This window comes from Balaenoptera physalus (genome assembly GCF_965194825.1).
Source record: "Balaenoptera physalus genome assembly, chromosome: 4".
NCBI classification, from domain to species: Eukaryota; Metazoa; Chordata; class Mammalia; order Artiodactyla; family Balaenopteridae; genus Balaenoptera; species Balaenoptera physalus.
Genome location: NC_138891.1, coordinates 19,894,736 through 19,913,146, shown reverse-complemented (window position 1 = coordinate 19,913,146; position 18,411 = coordinate 19,894,736). Strand labels below are relative to the sequence as shown.

Below are 18,411 nucleotides of genomic sequence, written 5' to 3'. Positions count from 1 at the left end.
AACTAGACACAAAAGGTTACATATTGTATGATTCCACTTATATGACATAGCCGGAATAGGTAAATCCATATAGACAGAAAGCAGATTAGTGGTTGCCAGAAGCTAAAGGGAAGGGGTAATGGGAGCAACTGTTTAATGGGAATGGGGTTTCCTTTTGGGTGATGAAAATAGTTTGGAATTAGACAGATGTGATGGTTGCACAACATTGTTAATGTACTAAATACCACTGAACTGTACACTTTAAAACAGTTAACTTCATGAATTTTACATCATAAAAATTATTTTCTTAGAAGATTCACACATCAAATCCTTAAAGTCATCATATGTCCTTTCTGCCAACACTTTCCATTTCCACTATTCATGTGCTAGTTCAGGCTTATGTTGTTGTGCTTGAGCCTTCACTACCCACTAACTAGTTTTTTTTTTACTAATCCAATCTATCTCACTTCAGCCCATCATCCACATCATCCAGTCTAATCTTATATTACAGCTACAATCACATGACCCTATTGCTCAAAAGCCAACAGTGGCTCTCCTGCCTAACAGATTAAGAGAAATACTCTGCCTGGAATCCACAGCCCTCTCTAGAATGTCCTCAAGCCTTCCTTTCCAGGCTTATGGTATAGACCAGTGGCCCCCAACCTTTTTGGCATCAGGGACCAGTTTCAAGGAAGACAATTTTATTTTTCCAAGGATGGGGTGGGGCGTGGATGGGATGATGATGGTTCAGGCAATGGGGAGCGGCAGATGAAGCTTTGCTCACTGGCCCGCCACTCATCTCCTGCTGTGCTGCCAGGTTCCTAACAGGCTGCGGATCGGTATCGGTCCGCAGCCCAGGGGTTGGGCACCCCTGGTATAGACTATAGAAAACAGTGTAGACCTTGAAACAGCCTTTGAGTTCAAATCCCAGGTATGCTTCTTACTAACTGTGGAAACTTGAGCAAGCTACTTCACTTTTCTGAGCTCAGAAATGGAGGAAACAGCACTTACCATGAGTGTTGTGAGAACTGAATAAAATAATGTAAAGTAATAGTACAGTACACAGAGTAAATGTTAAACAAAAGCATCTTTCTATAACACCCTGCACTAAAACTACCCTAAATTTTAATAAGAATGGGCCACTTAAATCCCCTGAATTAGATGTTTCTACCTTCATGACTTAGTTTACCTTGTTAGTTTCTTAGCAAAACCTTATTAAAACTTCTGCCTTTCAAAAATCTACCCATTCAAGAAGTGTCATTTCAAATAACAACTTTATTATTTTATTTATCTTTCTGCTTCATGTTTTTCAACATCCTTCATTCCCCATCGTCACCCTCAATGATATGTAAGTTCTCCTTTTTTAAGTACCCCAGTACCTTGTACTTCTGAGGCACTTGTATACTAGCATTTCCTGTGTTTGTCTTTTAAGCCCATCTACTAGAGCATAAGCTTCCAGAGAGGAGCATTTTTAATGTCTCACTGATCTTTTGCATTTCCTATACTATGTAGAACTGTATATACAGCAGATGATCAATGTGTTTATTAAACTGATTAAACTGAATACTGATATAAGCAAATATAAAATTCTAAACCTGAAAATAAAGGCTAGTTCTAAAATATTTTTCTTTTGATTCTGAAAAATATAATGTCTAAGACTAATCAACCTTGTCCAAAAAAACTGTGAAGAATCTTTGGACAGACCCAACAATTAAAGCCCTAAGTGGGAAAACACCAAAACAACCTATTTTAATCTTAGAGGCCAGAAATAGTTCAGAGAAAGAATATAAGCTTAGAATATTTGTTTTCTGTGCAACACAAAGTCCTGTTTATCTTGTGAATGACTGACAAATGCATGCATAATCAATCATAATCTTCCCCTGCTTACAAATCTTCCAGAAGGGCCTGTTTATTGCCCTTTGTTTCCACTGCTTAAAAACAGTCCTTCCAATCTCATGCTATCAATGAGAGAGTAGATGCAAAAGTACTTTACAAAATTATATAAATGTAAAGTATCAGTATCTCTTAATTTCTCAAGTATGTTATCATCAGCAACAATTAGATCATTCCACAACAAGCAGGCTCCCTCAGATCAATGTATTATCTTTTCTAAATTTTTCCCAGCTTCACAGTTAGTTCACCACAATCCTAATTTTAATCAGTCCCTTTTGCATCAAATCTTTTCAATCCATTACTTATCTGACTCTAATCTTTTCCCTACTCTATAGTCATAATGTGTGCACTAGGGAAACTCTTAACAAAAGAGACCCTAAGTTTACACTTTAGTGCTATTACTTACTGGTTAATCTGATCTTGGTCAAGTTATTTAATCTTCTTTAAACTCCAGTGTCCTTGTTTGTGAAATGGTGGTGTGCAGTAAGTACCTATCTCAGAAAATTTTTGTAAAGACTTTTTTAAAGTTTATATGTAAAGCACTCAGCACAGTGCATAGCACCTAGCAGGCACTCAATCAATGGTGGTTATTACTTTCCTACCTCCTAGTGCTTCTGGCATTTACTTTTTCAGAGTTGGGAGGGAAACACTCAGGTATATGCACTGAGGATGTGCATAACTCTGAGGCAGTCACTTTTATCATTAGCTTAGTTTAAAAAAACAAAAGCATTAGTATAGCTTTCAATCTTCCCCTCACTACAATCCACTAGTCTTGCTTCTTTCTTCCTATAGCACTGTTTCTTGACCAAAACAATGTACTATTAACTCCTCAAAAGTTTTTAAGAATCTGGTTAAGCACTGTAAATATTCCATCTTCACACAATAGTTGTCCTCTCCCTAAGGCAAATCTTTGTACCCATAACTATTCTTTATGTAACCTGGTTTCCAAATCCTTTTATATACTTCATGCTAGTATTTGGAAGCATCTGAGTTTCTCAATATCACTGTTAAAGTATATTTATCCAAAGTGAATAGACGATGTCATGTTTTATTTGGCCAGCACACACACAAGGGAACTACTGCATCCCTTCACCTGAGTGCCTCGTAGATTTGAATCAATGCCATCACACAGTGTGTTGAGATTTTTTTTTAGCACCTACATTATCACAGCAGCTCCTACTAAGTCTTGCACTCATGTAAATTGCAGCCAGGACAGATTCTCAGCAACTTTTTCCAATTCCTTTTAAAAACTTAATGTAGAATTTTACATTAATGTCTGTTTCTATTCATCTTGTTTATTTCTCAGTTTTTAGCTTTCAAATAAATTTCTGAACTCAATGTACTAGTTATACTTCCATCATTAGGTCTTTACCTTAAGCATGTCATTTCCCTTCCATCTAAATCACAGAGTAAACAAGTGTTCAATAGAATGAGGCCTAAGAAAGTATTACTGATTCTTGCTAATTCTTTAGGGAACTATAATTCTGTTATGTTCCTCCTTCTTCAAAACCAGTTTCTCCCTTATGGACTTTACCCTGATTTCTATACCACATGTAAGACTTATCAGTTGTTTACCAGGACTAAAGACTTTCAGAGTCAGAAGGGACTTTCCAGGATCATCTGGACTTGCCCAACTCTCTCCTTTACAAATAAGGAACAGGAAATCAGGAAAGTTATATACCCTTGGCCACATGGCCAAGAAGTGATATATCTGGGAGCAGAACAAAGGAATTCTAAATACATATAAATGATGTTCTTTCCAGTACAGGTTTTTATTTAATTTTTTTGTATTTTTATCTGTTCATTTGATTTATATGAAGTAAGATAAATTACTGCTTTTTATTATTCTCTGCTTTATCTAAAACAATGTGCCCTTTTTGTTCTCAAGGGTATTCCGGCTACCACACAAGGAGCACATATATTGTTTCCTCTTACTTTTCAAGTCTATTCAGGGAAAAGGTGGGTGAACAGCTACAAAGCTAAATAAATATAAATTTTGGCTTACTGCAGGCAGTGAGGAAAGGAATATTTTGGTTATAAATCTCAAATCCTGACTCTCAGTCTACACATGTATTTAAGAATAACTATCAACTTTCTAAGACTCTATAGAGAGTAAGATAATTTTATACTGTATTGATGGTATATATTAAATCACTGTATCAATGATACAGTATATTCTTTTTATACCACTTCTAGTTGATTTATGGTCAACATCACTTAGATATCAAACTCAGATATGAAATATTAATAATAAATAACAACCACCACCTGCCTCCTCACCAGAATGTAAGTTCTGTGACAGTTAGTGTTAGTTTTTCATTCTATAATTTTTGTGTGGCTTGCAGTGGGTAGGCTCTCAATAAAAATGTTGATCAACCAATGAATGAATAAGTAAGCTCTTTAAAAGGAAAACTAACCCCCAAAAATGGATCTAAAATTTTAACAACTCCCCAAAAAGTAAACAAAAGAGATATATTCTAAAAGGATTTACTTGGCCACCAGAGTTAATTAAAGAAATGAATGAGTCTTAATATTACAATTACAACTTTTTTTTCAACAAAGTGCTTTTATACTCCCTTTCCATTTTGCCCTTTGCCCCGAAATCTTTTGACAGGTTACTCTGTTTCCTTAGACTCCTTACACATAAGAGACTTCTACAACAATCCCTCTGTTCATTTTCCTAGAACCACCGAGCAACTGTTCAAAGAGACCAAATCAAGTTCACTATCATAAAGAGTATAAAAAGGCTATCAGCAGATACACAGATGAGGTTCTTGTTAGTATTAGAATTACTTTATGACCTGAACTCAAAAACAATCTAAGAATTCACTATTTTCTGTCAATGCTTTCATATTCTTTGTATGCAGCTGCTCTCACAATTCATTTCAAAATATCAAGTCTCACATTAACCAAAACAGCAATTTTCTAGCAATTGCAATAGCTATAGCAATAGCAATAGCTATAGCAATAGCAATCCAACATTAAGTCAAAACATTCTCTTTACTGATGCTTTTATTAAACATTATCTTCTACATCGGTCCTCTGAAATCTAAGTAAAAAGCACCAGAACAATATCATGTTACTTCAAATGTTGAGGATGAAGGAACTTGCTCACTTAAAGCCTTTTTCTCCTCCTGTTTTTAATATGTTTACAATTGATTTAATTCACTTCAAATGTCTATGCTAAGTTCAAAGAACTAACTGCATCAAACTCAAATAATTTATATCCTTTTGCTGTTTGTTAAACATTGATATTAAAAAATTTTTAATTACTTATCAAGTCAAAGCTATTAATATTTGATGTATCACCACTTAGCTTATGTTTCATAAACAATATAAAGCACCAGCCTAATATAAACCCACCATGTTCTCTCCATAGTTTTCCTTTAAATTCACAAAGTGAAAATTCTATTTCAAAAACTACAAGAAAACTACAGATTTAATAAACAGATTAACTTACTGAAAAAATCTTTAAAGACCTTTAACCAATCCATTCTGAAAAAAAATCCCCTGTTCTCTTCGTCAGTTTGTTAACACAGCTCAGGATAATTCTTGGTGAACTTCCTGGTTCTGCAACACTGAAACTCCCCACACCCAATCCATGTGACTTGGCCCACACCCAGGCAATAGAAAGGTTTCCTGAGGCTTCTCTCTTCCCAAAACATTTTTCCCCTGAACTCTAACAGAACCTATAAAACAAGTATATCGTGATGGCCACAAATATGACCTTACTATTCATATTTATTTTGGAAGAAGCTTTAAAGCGTGTATTTTTTTTTCAACAGTTGAAAATATATTCATGTATTCATTCTTTCCTTTGTTTTCTCCTTTTCTTTCTTAACCTTCAAACAATGTCTCCATCAGCACAATCAATCATTTGTGAAAAAAATCCATTAGTTATATGGGACATTTAAGTTACCAAAAAGGGATTCAGAAATTCTGAGAAAGGAAAGAAGGCTGTCGGATGCAAAAGCTGGACTTACATCATTATACAGGCTAACTATAGATCACTAGTCCTCTGGAATAGACAGCAATAACTGTAATATACTAATAAAGTTAACAGCAATAGCCTAGAACTTAAATAGATATAGTCTTGCTAAAACTGTCTCAATAATATCAGAAAATAGTATGGAATGTTTCCCAGGAGTATTAATAATAAAAACTGTATCTAATAAGGCTTTTAAAATTCATATGCAGTCACATCTAAAACTGGGGTGTTTTTCCTCTTTGCTCTATATTAGTTTTTTCACTATCTTTTGTTAATTACTGTCACATCTGCTATACTTCTCAGGATACCACTATCCTTTTAAAAAGGAACATAAAGGTTTATCTAGGTGTGGCCCTAGTCCTTTCTGTGCCTTCATCACTATGAGGCATACCTTCTTGATAGAAGTTACCTTAATTTTCCCTAATACACCTAATCAACATGCTTTAAATAAATGTCCAGTATTCACAAAATCACAAGTATTCCTGGTTCTAACTTTGGTCTCTTCAGCTATTCAAGGACAATCTCTTTCCAACTGTCTCCCATTCATATGTGAATTGTCTTCTATTCAAAAACTACTATTAAAAACTAATAATAATGGCCTTATTTGCAAACCCTTAAAATCTCAAAAAAAAGTAAACCTAGTTAAAGCAGTTAAGTATCATGGTGAAAATTCAGATTAGTAACTCCATTTATTAAATGACCTTTAGAATAGAATAACAATAGAATAACAATAATGCTGAATAAGAAATAAAAACTAATATAAAGCAGTTAGTCAATAACATTCCATATTCATCAATCATGCCACATTACTCTCAAACTATCTTTTTTCAAGGAGAAATTTTACTTTTTCTCCTACATATATACCAAAAACTATTAAGTAACAGCATGCTTGCCTGAATATGAGGGAAATTCTGTCCCTCCCAATTCCTTCCTGTCAGCCAAGGAGAATTAAGAGAGAGAGAGAGAGAGACAGAGTAGGCCTCATTTGCACGTATTTCCTTCCTAACACAGCTTGGCCAAGCCCAATGTGAAGTAGGTTCCCCTATCTCTGGCCCTAACGGAAGGCCAGTAAAAACAAACTAACTTTACAGTTAGGGGAAGAAAGAAGAGGAAAAAAGAGAAACAAAATAAGAGAGAAGCTTTATAGATGCTAATATACAGTAATGCACAATTTATAACTCTTTTATCAAATATAAGAATAAAATGATGGTTTGTTTTTAAAAGCACAGTTCAAACTATAAGCCATTAGATGTAAAATGAAGCAATGTATCCTGTAAAATAAGTTGCCTTGATGACAAGGAGGATATTCTGCATCTCACTCATTTTATCCCTATCTCAATTAGATGTAGAATCTGTCTAAACTCCAACAGGCACTCATGGTTCAAGGAGCCCCTGATAGAAGATCAGAGTTAAGTTCCACGGTCAGCATCACTCTGGCTTGACTCTTGAACTCTGGCCAGATCCACCAGCTAGATTTACAGAAACTGACCTTCACTGGTCTCCTTGAACACACCTGACTTGAATACCCCTGCTATGAGCCAAATTTACCTTGCCTAGCTGAAATCCCAGCCCTGGGACGTTCTAGTCGATTCTGCTCACTGCTGCCAAAATTCAGGACAAAGAACCAAGCTCTAGCGTTCATTTAAAACAAAGTATTGTCATTCTTGTTTTAATACAAAAATAACTTACCTAACGTATCCTTTAGGTTTTTTACAATCGATGCTTTCCGAGCACTGTTTTTCCTTTCCACGTAGTTAGAAGGCACAAAACCCGTTTTATTCATGGAATTTCGAACTCGCCACCAGGACTTAGAATCATCCAGAAGCCACAATCTCTCATTCTTCTTGATGTCCAGCTCTTGTTCTTGTTGGGCCACATAATCAAATTTGGCTACTACCACCACTTCTTCTGCCATTTTTCAGCAGCTTCTGCACTGTAACCACACAGAAAATATTTTACATAAGGTTTAACTAGTAGTAGTCTACATGCTTTTCAAAAAAACACACCTAAGAACCAAAGAGCACTGAATGATTGAAAATAAAAATATGAAAAAAATTAAAATACCAGGCATATACTAATCAATACAAAACTGGTATAGCTATATTAAAAACTTTAAGGCAAAACTATTACTAGTGATAAGGAAATTAACTACATCATGATAAAAGGTTTCATTCAATATATATAACAGCTAAACTTATATGTACCTATTAATATAGCTCCAAAATAGAACCACAAGGAAAAATTGACAAATCCATTGTCATAGAGGACAACTTTTAACATGTTTACCTCAGTAATAAATTAAGGAGACAAAAAAATAGTAAGGCTAAAGAAGAACTGACATCATAACCGCTAAGTCTGATGTAATAAACATATACAAATATAACTTCCAAACAGAAGAATATAAACAGAACATATACAAAAATCGATCAAATGCTAGGCCATAAAAAAGTCTGTACATTTTTCATGTACTTGGCACTCTACAACCATATTCTCTGACAATTATAATAAAAAGACAGCTTTTCAAAAACGTTATATATTAATATTTAGAAACTTCTAAAAACTCATGAGTCAAAGAAGAAATCATAATATAATTTGGAAAATACTTAAAAGTAAAATTAAAGACTATACAGCTAACTTTGTGGGATGCAGCAAAAGGAGTATATAAAAAGGAGATTCGTAGTTGTAAATAGTTACATCAGAAAAATAAGAAAAGTTAAAAATAAATTAATGAACTGATCATCTGTCTTCAGTTAGAAAAGAAGAACATAAAAACAAGTAGATAAAAAGAAATAATACAAATAAAAGCAGAATTTAATGAAACAGAAAACAAAGATATAGAAGAAAGGCTCAACAAAACAAAAGGTAGTTCTTTGTCATGACAAAAAAATGGACAGTCTGGCAAGACTAATCAATGAAAAAAGGAAAAGAGAGCCCAGAAATAAACCCCCACACCTATGGTCAATTAATCTTCAACAAAAGAGGCAAGAAAATACAATGGAGAAAAGACAGTCTCTTCAGCAAGTGGTGTTGGGAAAGCTGGACAGCCATGTGTAAATCAATGAAGTTAGAACACACCCTCACACCATACACAAAAATAAACTTAAAATGGCTTAAAGACTTAAATATAAGACATGACACCATAAAACTCTAAGAGAATATACGCAAGACATTCTCTGACATAAATCGTACCAAGGCAACAGAAATAAAAGTAAATATAAACAAATAGAACCTAAGCAAACTTAAAAGCTTTTGTACAGCAAAGGAAACCACAAACAAAACGTAAAGACAAACTATGGACTGGGAGAAAATATTTGCAAATGATGTGACCGACAAAGGCTTAATTTCCAAAATATACAACCAGCTCATACAACTCAATAACAAAAAAACAAACAACCCAATCAAAAAATGGGCAGAAGACCTAAATAGACATTTCTCCAAAGAAGACATATAGATGGCCAACAGGCACATAAAAAGATGCTCAACACTGCTAACTATTAGCGATATGCAAATCAAAGCTACAATGAGGTACCACCTCACACTGGTCAGAATGGCAATCATTAAAAAGTCTACAAATAACAAATGCTGGAAAGGGTGTGGAGAAAAGGAAACCCTCTTATACTGTTGGTGGGGATGTAAACTGGTGCAGTCACTATGAAAACCAGTATGGAGGTCCCTCAAAAAACTAAAAATAGAGTTGCCATATGATCCTGCAATTCCACTCCTGGGCATATCTCCAGACAAAACTATAATTTGAAAAGATACATGTACCCCACTGTTCATTGCAGCACTATTTACAATAGCCAAGACATGGAACAACCTAAATGCCCATCAACAGAGGAATGGATAAAGAAGATGTGGTATATATATACAACGAAATACTACTCAGCCATAAAAAAGAATGAAATAATGCCATTTGCAGCAACATGGATGGACCTAGAGATTATCATAGTAAGTGAAGTAAGTCAGAAAGAGAAAGACAAATACAATATGGTATCACTTATTAAAATATGACACAAATGAACTTATCTACAAAACAGACTCACAGACATAGAGAATAGACTTTTGGTTGCCAAGGGCAGGGGGTGTGGGAGGGATGGACTGGAGTTTGGGATTAGCAGATGCAAACTATTACATATAGCATGGATAAACAAGGTCCTACTGTATAGCACAGGGAACTATATTCAATGTCCTGTGATAAACCATAATGGAAAAGAATATGAAAAAGAACATATATATAGGTATAATTGAATCACTTTGCTGTACAGTAGAAATTAACACATTGTAAATCAACTATACTTCAATAAATTTTTTTTAAAATGAAAAAAAGCACACCAAATTACCAGGAATAAAAAGGGACTCATAATTATAGATGCTACAGACATTCAAAAGACATGGCAATATTAAAAACTTGATCAATAAATCTGAGAAAAAATAAAATGTACAAATTTATAGAAAAATTAAAATGACAAAAGTAATAAAATTGAATTAGTCATTAAGAAATCTTCCCATAATGAAAACATCAGGGCCAGATGGTTTCACAGGCAAGTTCTATTAAAATTCAAAGAATAAATAATTCCAATTTATGCAAACTCTTTTAGAACAAAGAAAGGAAATGTTACAAACCTAAGTCACTCCTGAACCTAGAATAGCTCTTTGCTTTCTTCAGAGAGACTATTTTACATAAATAGCTATCCCAGTTTAGCAAGCAAATAAAATCAGCTTCTGATTTTGGATACTGAATATCCAAAATACTGATTCTGTTTTCTCAACGATGAAGCAAGTTCTTCAATGTACTCAGGGAAATGCATTTTAATCTAGAATTCAACAAGCCCTAGCATTCAAGGGTAAATACTTTTACATCTACAAGGTAGATACTTTTGGGGGGTTATTGCAACATCTCAAAACCTACCACACAGTCTTCTAAAATAATGACTCAAGTATATACAGCACCAAAATTAATAATGTTAAAAAAAAGAGGATGATGTGATATTCAAGAAATGACGAACAGGGAGAAACCAGAAAAATTAATTTGTATTCTTGCAATTTTTCTGTTTGAAATTACTTTCAAATAAAAACTTACAACTGGGACTTCCCTGGTGGTCCAGTGGCTAAGACTCTGCGCTCCCAATGCAGGCGGCCCAGGTTCCATCCCTGGTCAGGGAACTAGATTCCACATGCCTCAACTAAAAGTTCACATGCCACAACTAAAGATCACGCATGCCGCAACAAAAAACTGGCGTGCTACAACTAAGACCAGGCGCGGCCAAATTGAAAAAAAAACAAAAACGTTACAACCAAGCCTAAATAATAACTGGTGCATGATGTAAAAAATCACAAGTGATAGACTTTTTGAGACACTGAAAAGCAGAGAGATTTTGTCAGGGATACTTGGGCACCAACTGTGATTCCTTCCTGTGGGAACCTGTCCCCCAACCCCCATATTAATCTATACATTTAATAAAATTTAATTCTAGGTCCCAGTGGAATTTATTCTGAAACTTGACAAACTGATTTTTAAATTTATCTAGAAAAGAAAACATAAAACTGGCAAATATTTTGGTTAAAAAAAAGAGTATAATGATAAGAGTTGGTTAAAAAAAACAAAAACAATAAGAGTTCGTATAATAGTTGGTAGGTTGTATATCCAGCATTCATTTTCTCTTTTCCTAACAATATCCCAATTATCCTCATAGTTGCCACCTCATTATTATTATTTTAGCCATGCAACTTGGGGGAATGACTCTAGCTTCAAAGGTGTATTTGGGTTAATGAAAGCTTTCCCTCCATATTAGAATCACCTACAGAGCTTTTAAAAAAATACAGGAGCTTGGGCCCCTACTTCAGAGATTCTAATCAGTGTGGATTGTCACTTAGGCATTACTATTTTTAAAAGCCATCCAAGTGATTCTAATGTACATGCAGGACTGAGAACTCATCTAAGCCAATCATGACAATCTCTCCCTTGCTAGTTTTGTCCACATTAACCCACTTAAGGCCAATGGGATGCAAGGAAAACTATGCTAGCAACTTCAGGGTAATGATGACTGGCTCTTGAGAAACGTAGTAAAAGACTGTCTCTGTATTTTGTCATGGACAGATGTGAGGCCTGCAGCCACCTTGTCACCAGCTGGAGAATGAAGCTGACAAGTGAAAGGAGAGCTTCTGGGAAATAGAGCCAGAGCTGCTAAAATAGGTACTAAAAACTGCCCCCTAAACCTCCAGTTCCTTGAGCTAATGTATTTATTACGTTAAGACAGCTTTAGTTGGGTTTTGTTCTTTTCAGCTGAAATTCCCACTATAGGCAAACATACCCTATCAGATATCAAAATGCACTAAAATATTAAGGCAATTTAAAAGAATATGATATTGGTATAGAATATCAAATAGACGAGTAGAATATAGATTAAGGTCCAGAAACAGATACACCTACATACAGGCGGCTTTAGAAGCCCTTTTCTCTAATATACTAGCTATGAGTTCTTCTAATTTAGGTCTTTTTGAAAGAGATGGAGTACTTCAAACCACTTAATACAAAATGAATTTTTGTATATATTTTCCCCCTAAACATTTACAGTGGTCTCATCCAGGCCTAATTCACAAGCAAGTAATTTTTTTAAGTGACTTCTTTGATAAGTCTTTCCAAAGCAATCAACTTCATTTTCACAAAAGCAATTTTCTTTCAGCACTATTTTTGTTAATTTATATAATATAACAAGATTATAGTAAGAAGCACACCTGAAAGATACAACACCTCTAATTCTTGGTAAGTAGATTCAACTCAATTGGTGAGAGCAGAAATATGTCAAGGGTATCAGGTTATATGTTTCATAATGGAAATAAAGGGGTTTAGTCAGTTAATTAGGCAAGTCAGCTAACTTCTACTATGTGTCTTTAAATATGCAAATATATGAGAATTTCATATATAACAGGGGTGACATTTCAAATCATTGGAGAAGAATGAGTTATTCAATAACTGATACTAGGACTACTAACTATCTATTTGGGAAAAAACAGTGTCCTACCTCACACTATATACAAAAGTAAATTAGACAGACGACCTTGACTTCCAGGAAGACAGAGTAGTTGTACTTTTCTCTATTTCTCCAGCTAAGTAGAACTAAAAACCCTGGATATTATATATGAAGCAAACAAAAGAAAACTCTGAAAGGTAAAGAGAAGTCAAATCAGCTAGGGAACTCAGGACCCAAGTAACAACATAGTGGTGAATTCCCTAGGTTTTCTTTTTGCCTGGTATATTCTAGACTTGAAGATGAAGATTGGCAAGCTAAACACACCAACAGGCACAGAAAAAAACAACAAAAACAACAAAACCCAGTGCTCTCCAGACAATGGATCAAAAAAGGGACAGCTTAGCAATACAGAAAACTTTTAGACGATAAAAACTCTACTCCAGTCAAACACTGCAGGAAAAACTGGCCCCACCCATACCAGCAAAGACCAAGAAGGAAACCTAGATTTTCTACCCTTGAGAGGCTGTAATGGGGCACCCCAACATCTGTGCCTGGTGGTGTAAGTAAAGACCAACTAAGGAGCCAGGACTTTTATTACCCATCAGCCAGACAATCGGCAAAGATGTAAAAGAAATCAGTAACACATTCAACCAACAGGATCTAACCAACATTTATATAATATTCCAATGAACAACAGCAAAATATACATGCTTTTCAAGTGCCCCTGAACAAATACCAAGATAGACCATATCCTGGGCCATAAAATAAACCTCAACAAATTTAAAATAACTGAAATTATAAAGTGTATTCTCTGACTACAACAGGATCAAACTAGAAATCAATAATAGAAAGATAACAGAAAAACCTCCAAATATTTGGAACATACTTCTAAATAATCCATGGGTCAAACAGTCTCAAGGAAAGTTCATTTACACTGAAGTGAAAATGAAAATAAAATCTATCCAAATTTGTGTGACACAAGATCAACCTGCAAAAAGCAACTGTATTTCTATATACTAGAAATGAACACATGGACACCAAAATTAAAAGCAATACCATTTATAATAAAAGGAAAAAAATGAAAGAAATGCTAATCTAACAAAACATCAAGAGGACTATATGTTGAAAACTACAAATGCAGATGAAAGAAATCTAAGAAGATCTAAATAAAAGTGTTTATGGAATGGAAGATTCAACACAGTAAAGGTGTCAATTTTTTCCAAACTGATATACAGGTGATGTAATTCTTATTAAAATCCCAGCAAAAACTTTTGTATATATAGAATTATTATTCTATAATTTTTATGGAAAGGCAAAGTAACTAGAATAGGAAAAACAATTTTTAAAAGTTAGAATAAAGTAGGGAAACACTTACTATGTAGCTACAGTAAGCCAAGACTTACTGTATTTGCAAAGGGATAGACACATATATCAATGGAACAGAACAGAAAACCCAGAAATAGAGCCACACAAATATGCCAGACTGAATTTTGACAAAGGTGCAAAAAGTAATTCAATGGAGGAAAAATAGCTTTCTCAACAAATGTTTCAAGAGCTAATGGACACCAAAATAGGCAAACAAAAAAATATACATTAACCTAACCTCACACCTTATACAAACACTAACTCAAACTGGATGACAATCTTAAATATAAAACTTGAAACTTTTAGAAAAATATACGGAATAAAATCTTCAGACTACAGAGCTAGGCAAAGAGTTCTTAAACTTGACACTGAAAGTAAGATCCATAAAAGGAAAAACTCAACAGTAGAAAAGTAACTCCAATTAGAAAACAAGCAAAAGACATAAAGAGACATAAACTGAAGAAGATGTATAGATGGCAAACATGCACATGAAAAGATGCTCATCGTCATTAGCTACTGAGAAAATGCAAATTAAAACCACACTGAGACATCACTACACACCTATCAGAATGGCTAAAATAGAAGAGTAACAATAACAAATATTGACAAGGATATGTTGAAACTGAATCACTTGTACTTTGCTGATGAGAATTTTAAATGGTACAGACCCCTGGAAAACAGTTTGGCAGTTTCTTGTAAAACTAAACATGCAACCACCATACAAGTGAGCAGTTGTACTCCTGGGCTTTTATCCCAGAGACATGAAGATTTATATTCATGCAAAAACTTTTACATGAATGTTTACAGCAACTTTGTGAAGTCAAAAAATGTAAACCACCCAGATGTCCTTCAAGAGGCAAATGGTTAAACAAACTGTGGTATATCCATACCATGGAATACTACCTAGCAATAAAAAGGAAAAAATGATCGATACATGCAATAACCTGGATGTATCTCCAGGGAATTATGCTGAACTGGGGGGGGGCGGGGGAGACAACCCCAAAGCTTACACACTATATAATTCCATTTATCTGACATTCTTGAAATGACAAAATTATAGAAATGGTGAGCAGATTAATGGCTTCCTGGGGTTGGGAGTGGAAGGAAATGCGTGGTTATAAAAGGGCAGCAAGAGGGATCCTTGTGGTAATGGAAATGTTCTGTATCTTGACTATCAACATTAATACCCTGTTTGTTATACTGTACTACACTTCTGCCCTATGTTACCATAGTACTTCATCATTATACACATATGACAGTTTCCTCAACTATACTTTACTGACGGACAATGGCAGTCTCATATACATGTCACTTTGTTTTCCTGTTTTCTGTGTCTCTGGGTTCGAGTCATAGAAGAATTCTGAGATGAAGCTTAAGGTTTACATAATTTTGTGAATATTGCCAAATTTCCTATCTATTGGCTCTTTATCTTTTTGTATTCTCAACAATATATTAGAGTGATTATTTCCTCACAGCCTTGCCAAGAAACTACGTTGTCAATTTTTTGGATTTTTGCCAATTGGATAGATAAGAAATGCTACTTCAGAGCAGTTTTTATTTGTGTTTCTCTATTACAGTGAGATTGAGCACCTTTCCCAAAATTTAAAGGACATTTGTATTTGTTTTTCTGTGTGGACTACCTGTTCCTATCTTTTGACCATTTTCCTATGGTGTGGCTTCTTTCAGTTTTTAGAAGCTCTTTGTATAGTAGGAGTATATGCCCTTTGTCTTTGGTATAAATTTTTCCATTTCGTCATTATCTTTTTAACTTGGTTATCGTACTTTTTGAGAAGAAAATTTTTGAAGAACAGCTCAAAATTGTAAATGCACATTTCTTTGAACCAGCAATCTACATACCATGGGCAAAAATGATTCAAGTACCCAAAGCCATTTATGTAAAAATGTTTGCTGCAGCACTGCTTATGTGAAAAATCAGGAGTGAAACGTACACCAAGAGTGCCTAAATTATAAATACTGGTATGGTAAAATGTCCAAGAAATATTAAGCAAAAAATGAAAATTCAAAATAATATGCTTATTATGATTGTATTTTGAAAACATTCTACTACATATGCTTGTATATGCATTAAAAAGTTCAGGGAGGATACACATCAAATTGCACAGTGGTAGCCTCAGTGAGTGGTTAGACTGGTAAGACTTTCATTCCCTACTCCATAGATATGTGTAGTTTGAATATTTTTCAATAGGTACGTATTACTTGATTTTTTTAAATATACTATAAAAAGAGAAAACCAACTGAAAGCTAGCTAATAGGAACTGACATCCAGAACACAAAGTATGGGTGAGGAAACATGGGGCATGCAAGAGAAAAAAAGAAATGTAAGAGTAGTAAGTTGTCATAGAACTAAATCTGCTTTACAGTAGAATTACACAGAATTTAAACAACTGGAATCTAAAATGAAAACAAAAAACAAACAAAAAAAACTCCACTTATAATTCAGCTTTCCTTTGATGACCATTTCTTCAGTTAAGTACCAGATAAAAGAGCTAATCTTAGAGTTCAGATAGTAGGGAAAACTATGCATCTTTAAAAACAAGTAACAAAGTAAAATAACATGTTAACACTACAAGAGGGACAGCAATTGAGGCCAACTGAGAAAACAAAGTAAATGCTTCCCATCTCATGCTTACCCTGGAACAGATGCTCAGAGTAGAATTACGGGTAGTAACATTTGCACTATTTTAATAGCCATTTCTCTCTTGCTCTCTTTTGGTTAGAGACTAAAAGCTTAGTTCAAAACACAGAAATTAAATATGAAGTGACGCCATTGCACTTTGATTCAGCCCAGAGGCCTGGTTGTAAAGCTTGTCAATTAATATTCCATACTCTCCTACAAAAGCTTCAGCTCCATGTTTCCAACTACACTAACAATATTTGCACTGGGATGCTCTTGGCCCCACTCTTCTTCCAGGAATTGGATTCCTATCCTTTTGTCTCTCTGTCCTTGTACCTAGCACCTGAACCCAGGAGCCTCATCAACCAGTGTCCATTTCCTCCCTGACATCAAGTGTTGGATTTCCTTTATAAAATCTGAACTACCTATTTTGATCCTCACTGACTACCTGCCCTCCTCTGATACTATGAACGTCATGGACCTCAGACTTGACATCAGTCCCACTTTATAGTACTCACATCCTGCTTGCCTTTTTCTCCTGGGCTTATTTCCTGATCTCAGTTTGTTTTTCAAATTCACTTCCAATCTCATTCCCAAACTGGACCTACACACGGTCGCTGATCATACTTCTGGCCCTTTCTGATCTGGTTACCACAAGAACAGAACCAAGTTGGAATTAAAGAACTCAATCATTTAAACATGTCACTAAAGACAGACAACATGAAATTTACTGTTCTAGGGATCTTCATAAATTACACCACTCTTTCTTATTGGAAAGGGATCAACAGACTAAGTTGGAGAACACCTACTGGCTTAAGATGAGAGGTTTTTACACCATCACAAAGGCTGAGAGTTGCTAAAAATATGTAACTCTATACCAAGGAACGTTTACTAAATGTCTGTAATTCAGGTATATCCTAGCATTTCCCTCACAACAATCATTTAAAGTATTGTCCTCACTTTACAAGTATAACACAGATACTAAGAAGTTAAATGGCCTTTCAACCTTGGAAAATAAGTGGTTGAAACTGGGAGTCAAATGCATGTTCTTTTCACTCCCCCCAGAGTTCATGTATTTTTGATTACTGCTGACTCTTAAGGAACAGAAGAGGAATACACAAGTTATAAATACATGGAAACCAATTACCTAGTAAATCAGCAATTCTCAAACTATTTGGTTTCAAAACCCCTTTACATACTTAAAAATTGAAGAGCTTTTTTGTTTATGTTGGGCCTATCAATATTTACATTAAGAGTTAAAAGTGAGAAAATGTTAGGATATTTTTAATTCAATTAAATATAATCACATTTAATCCAATACATTTCAACATATTTTTATGAAAATTGTATTTTCTAAAACAAAATATTAATGAAAAGAATAGAATTATTTTACATTTTTGCAAATCTTTTTAATGTCTGACTTAATAGAAGACAAGTGGATTCGCATATCTGTTTCTGCATTTAATGTATTACAACATCGTTTTGGCTGAAAAGAAAACCTGGTCTCACACAAATGTATGGTTGGAAAAGGGGAAGAGTATTTTAAGAGTATTTTCAGATAACTGTGGATTCTTTTTTGG

The 18,411-nt window shown here is 34.5% G+C and overlaps 1 protein-coding gene across 3 annotated transcripts in view; it reads right to left on the bottom strand.

Moving 5' to 3' along the window:
* NCK1 (NCK adaptor protein 1) overlaps window positions 1-18,411 on the bottom strand; it is an 84,210-nt gene that overhangs the window by 13,239 nt on the left and 52,560 nt on the right. For 2 of the 3 annotated variants that reach the window (XM_082459183.1, XM_082459184.1), the window contains exon 2: window positions 7,550-7,793. In XM_082459183.1, coding sequence (XP_082315309.1) covers window positions 7,550-7,775 — 226 coding nt within the window. In that variant the 5' untranslated portion in view covers window positions 7,776-7,793. Of the gene's footprint in view, window positions 1-5,332; window positions 5,471-7,549; window positions 7,794-18,411 lie in introns of those variants that run through there. The other variant, XM_082459185.1, reaches the window with a different exon arrangement.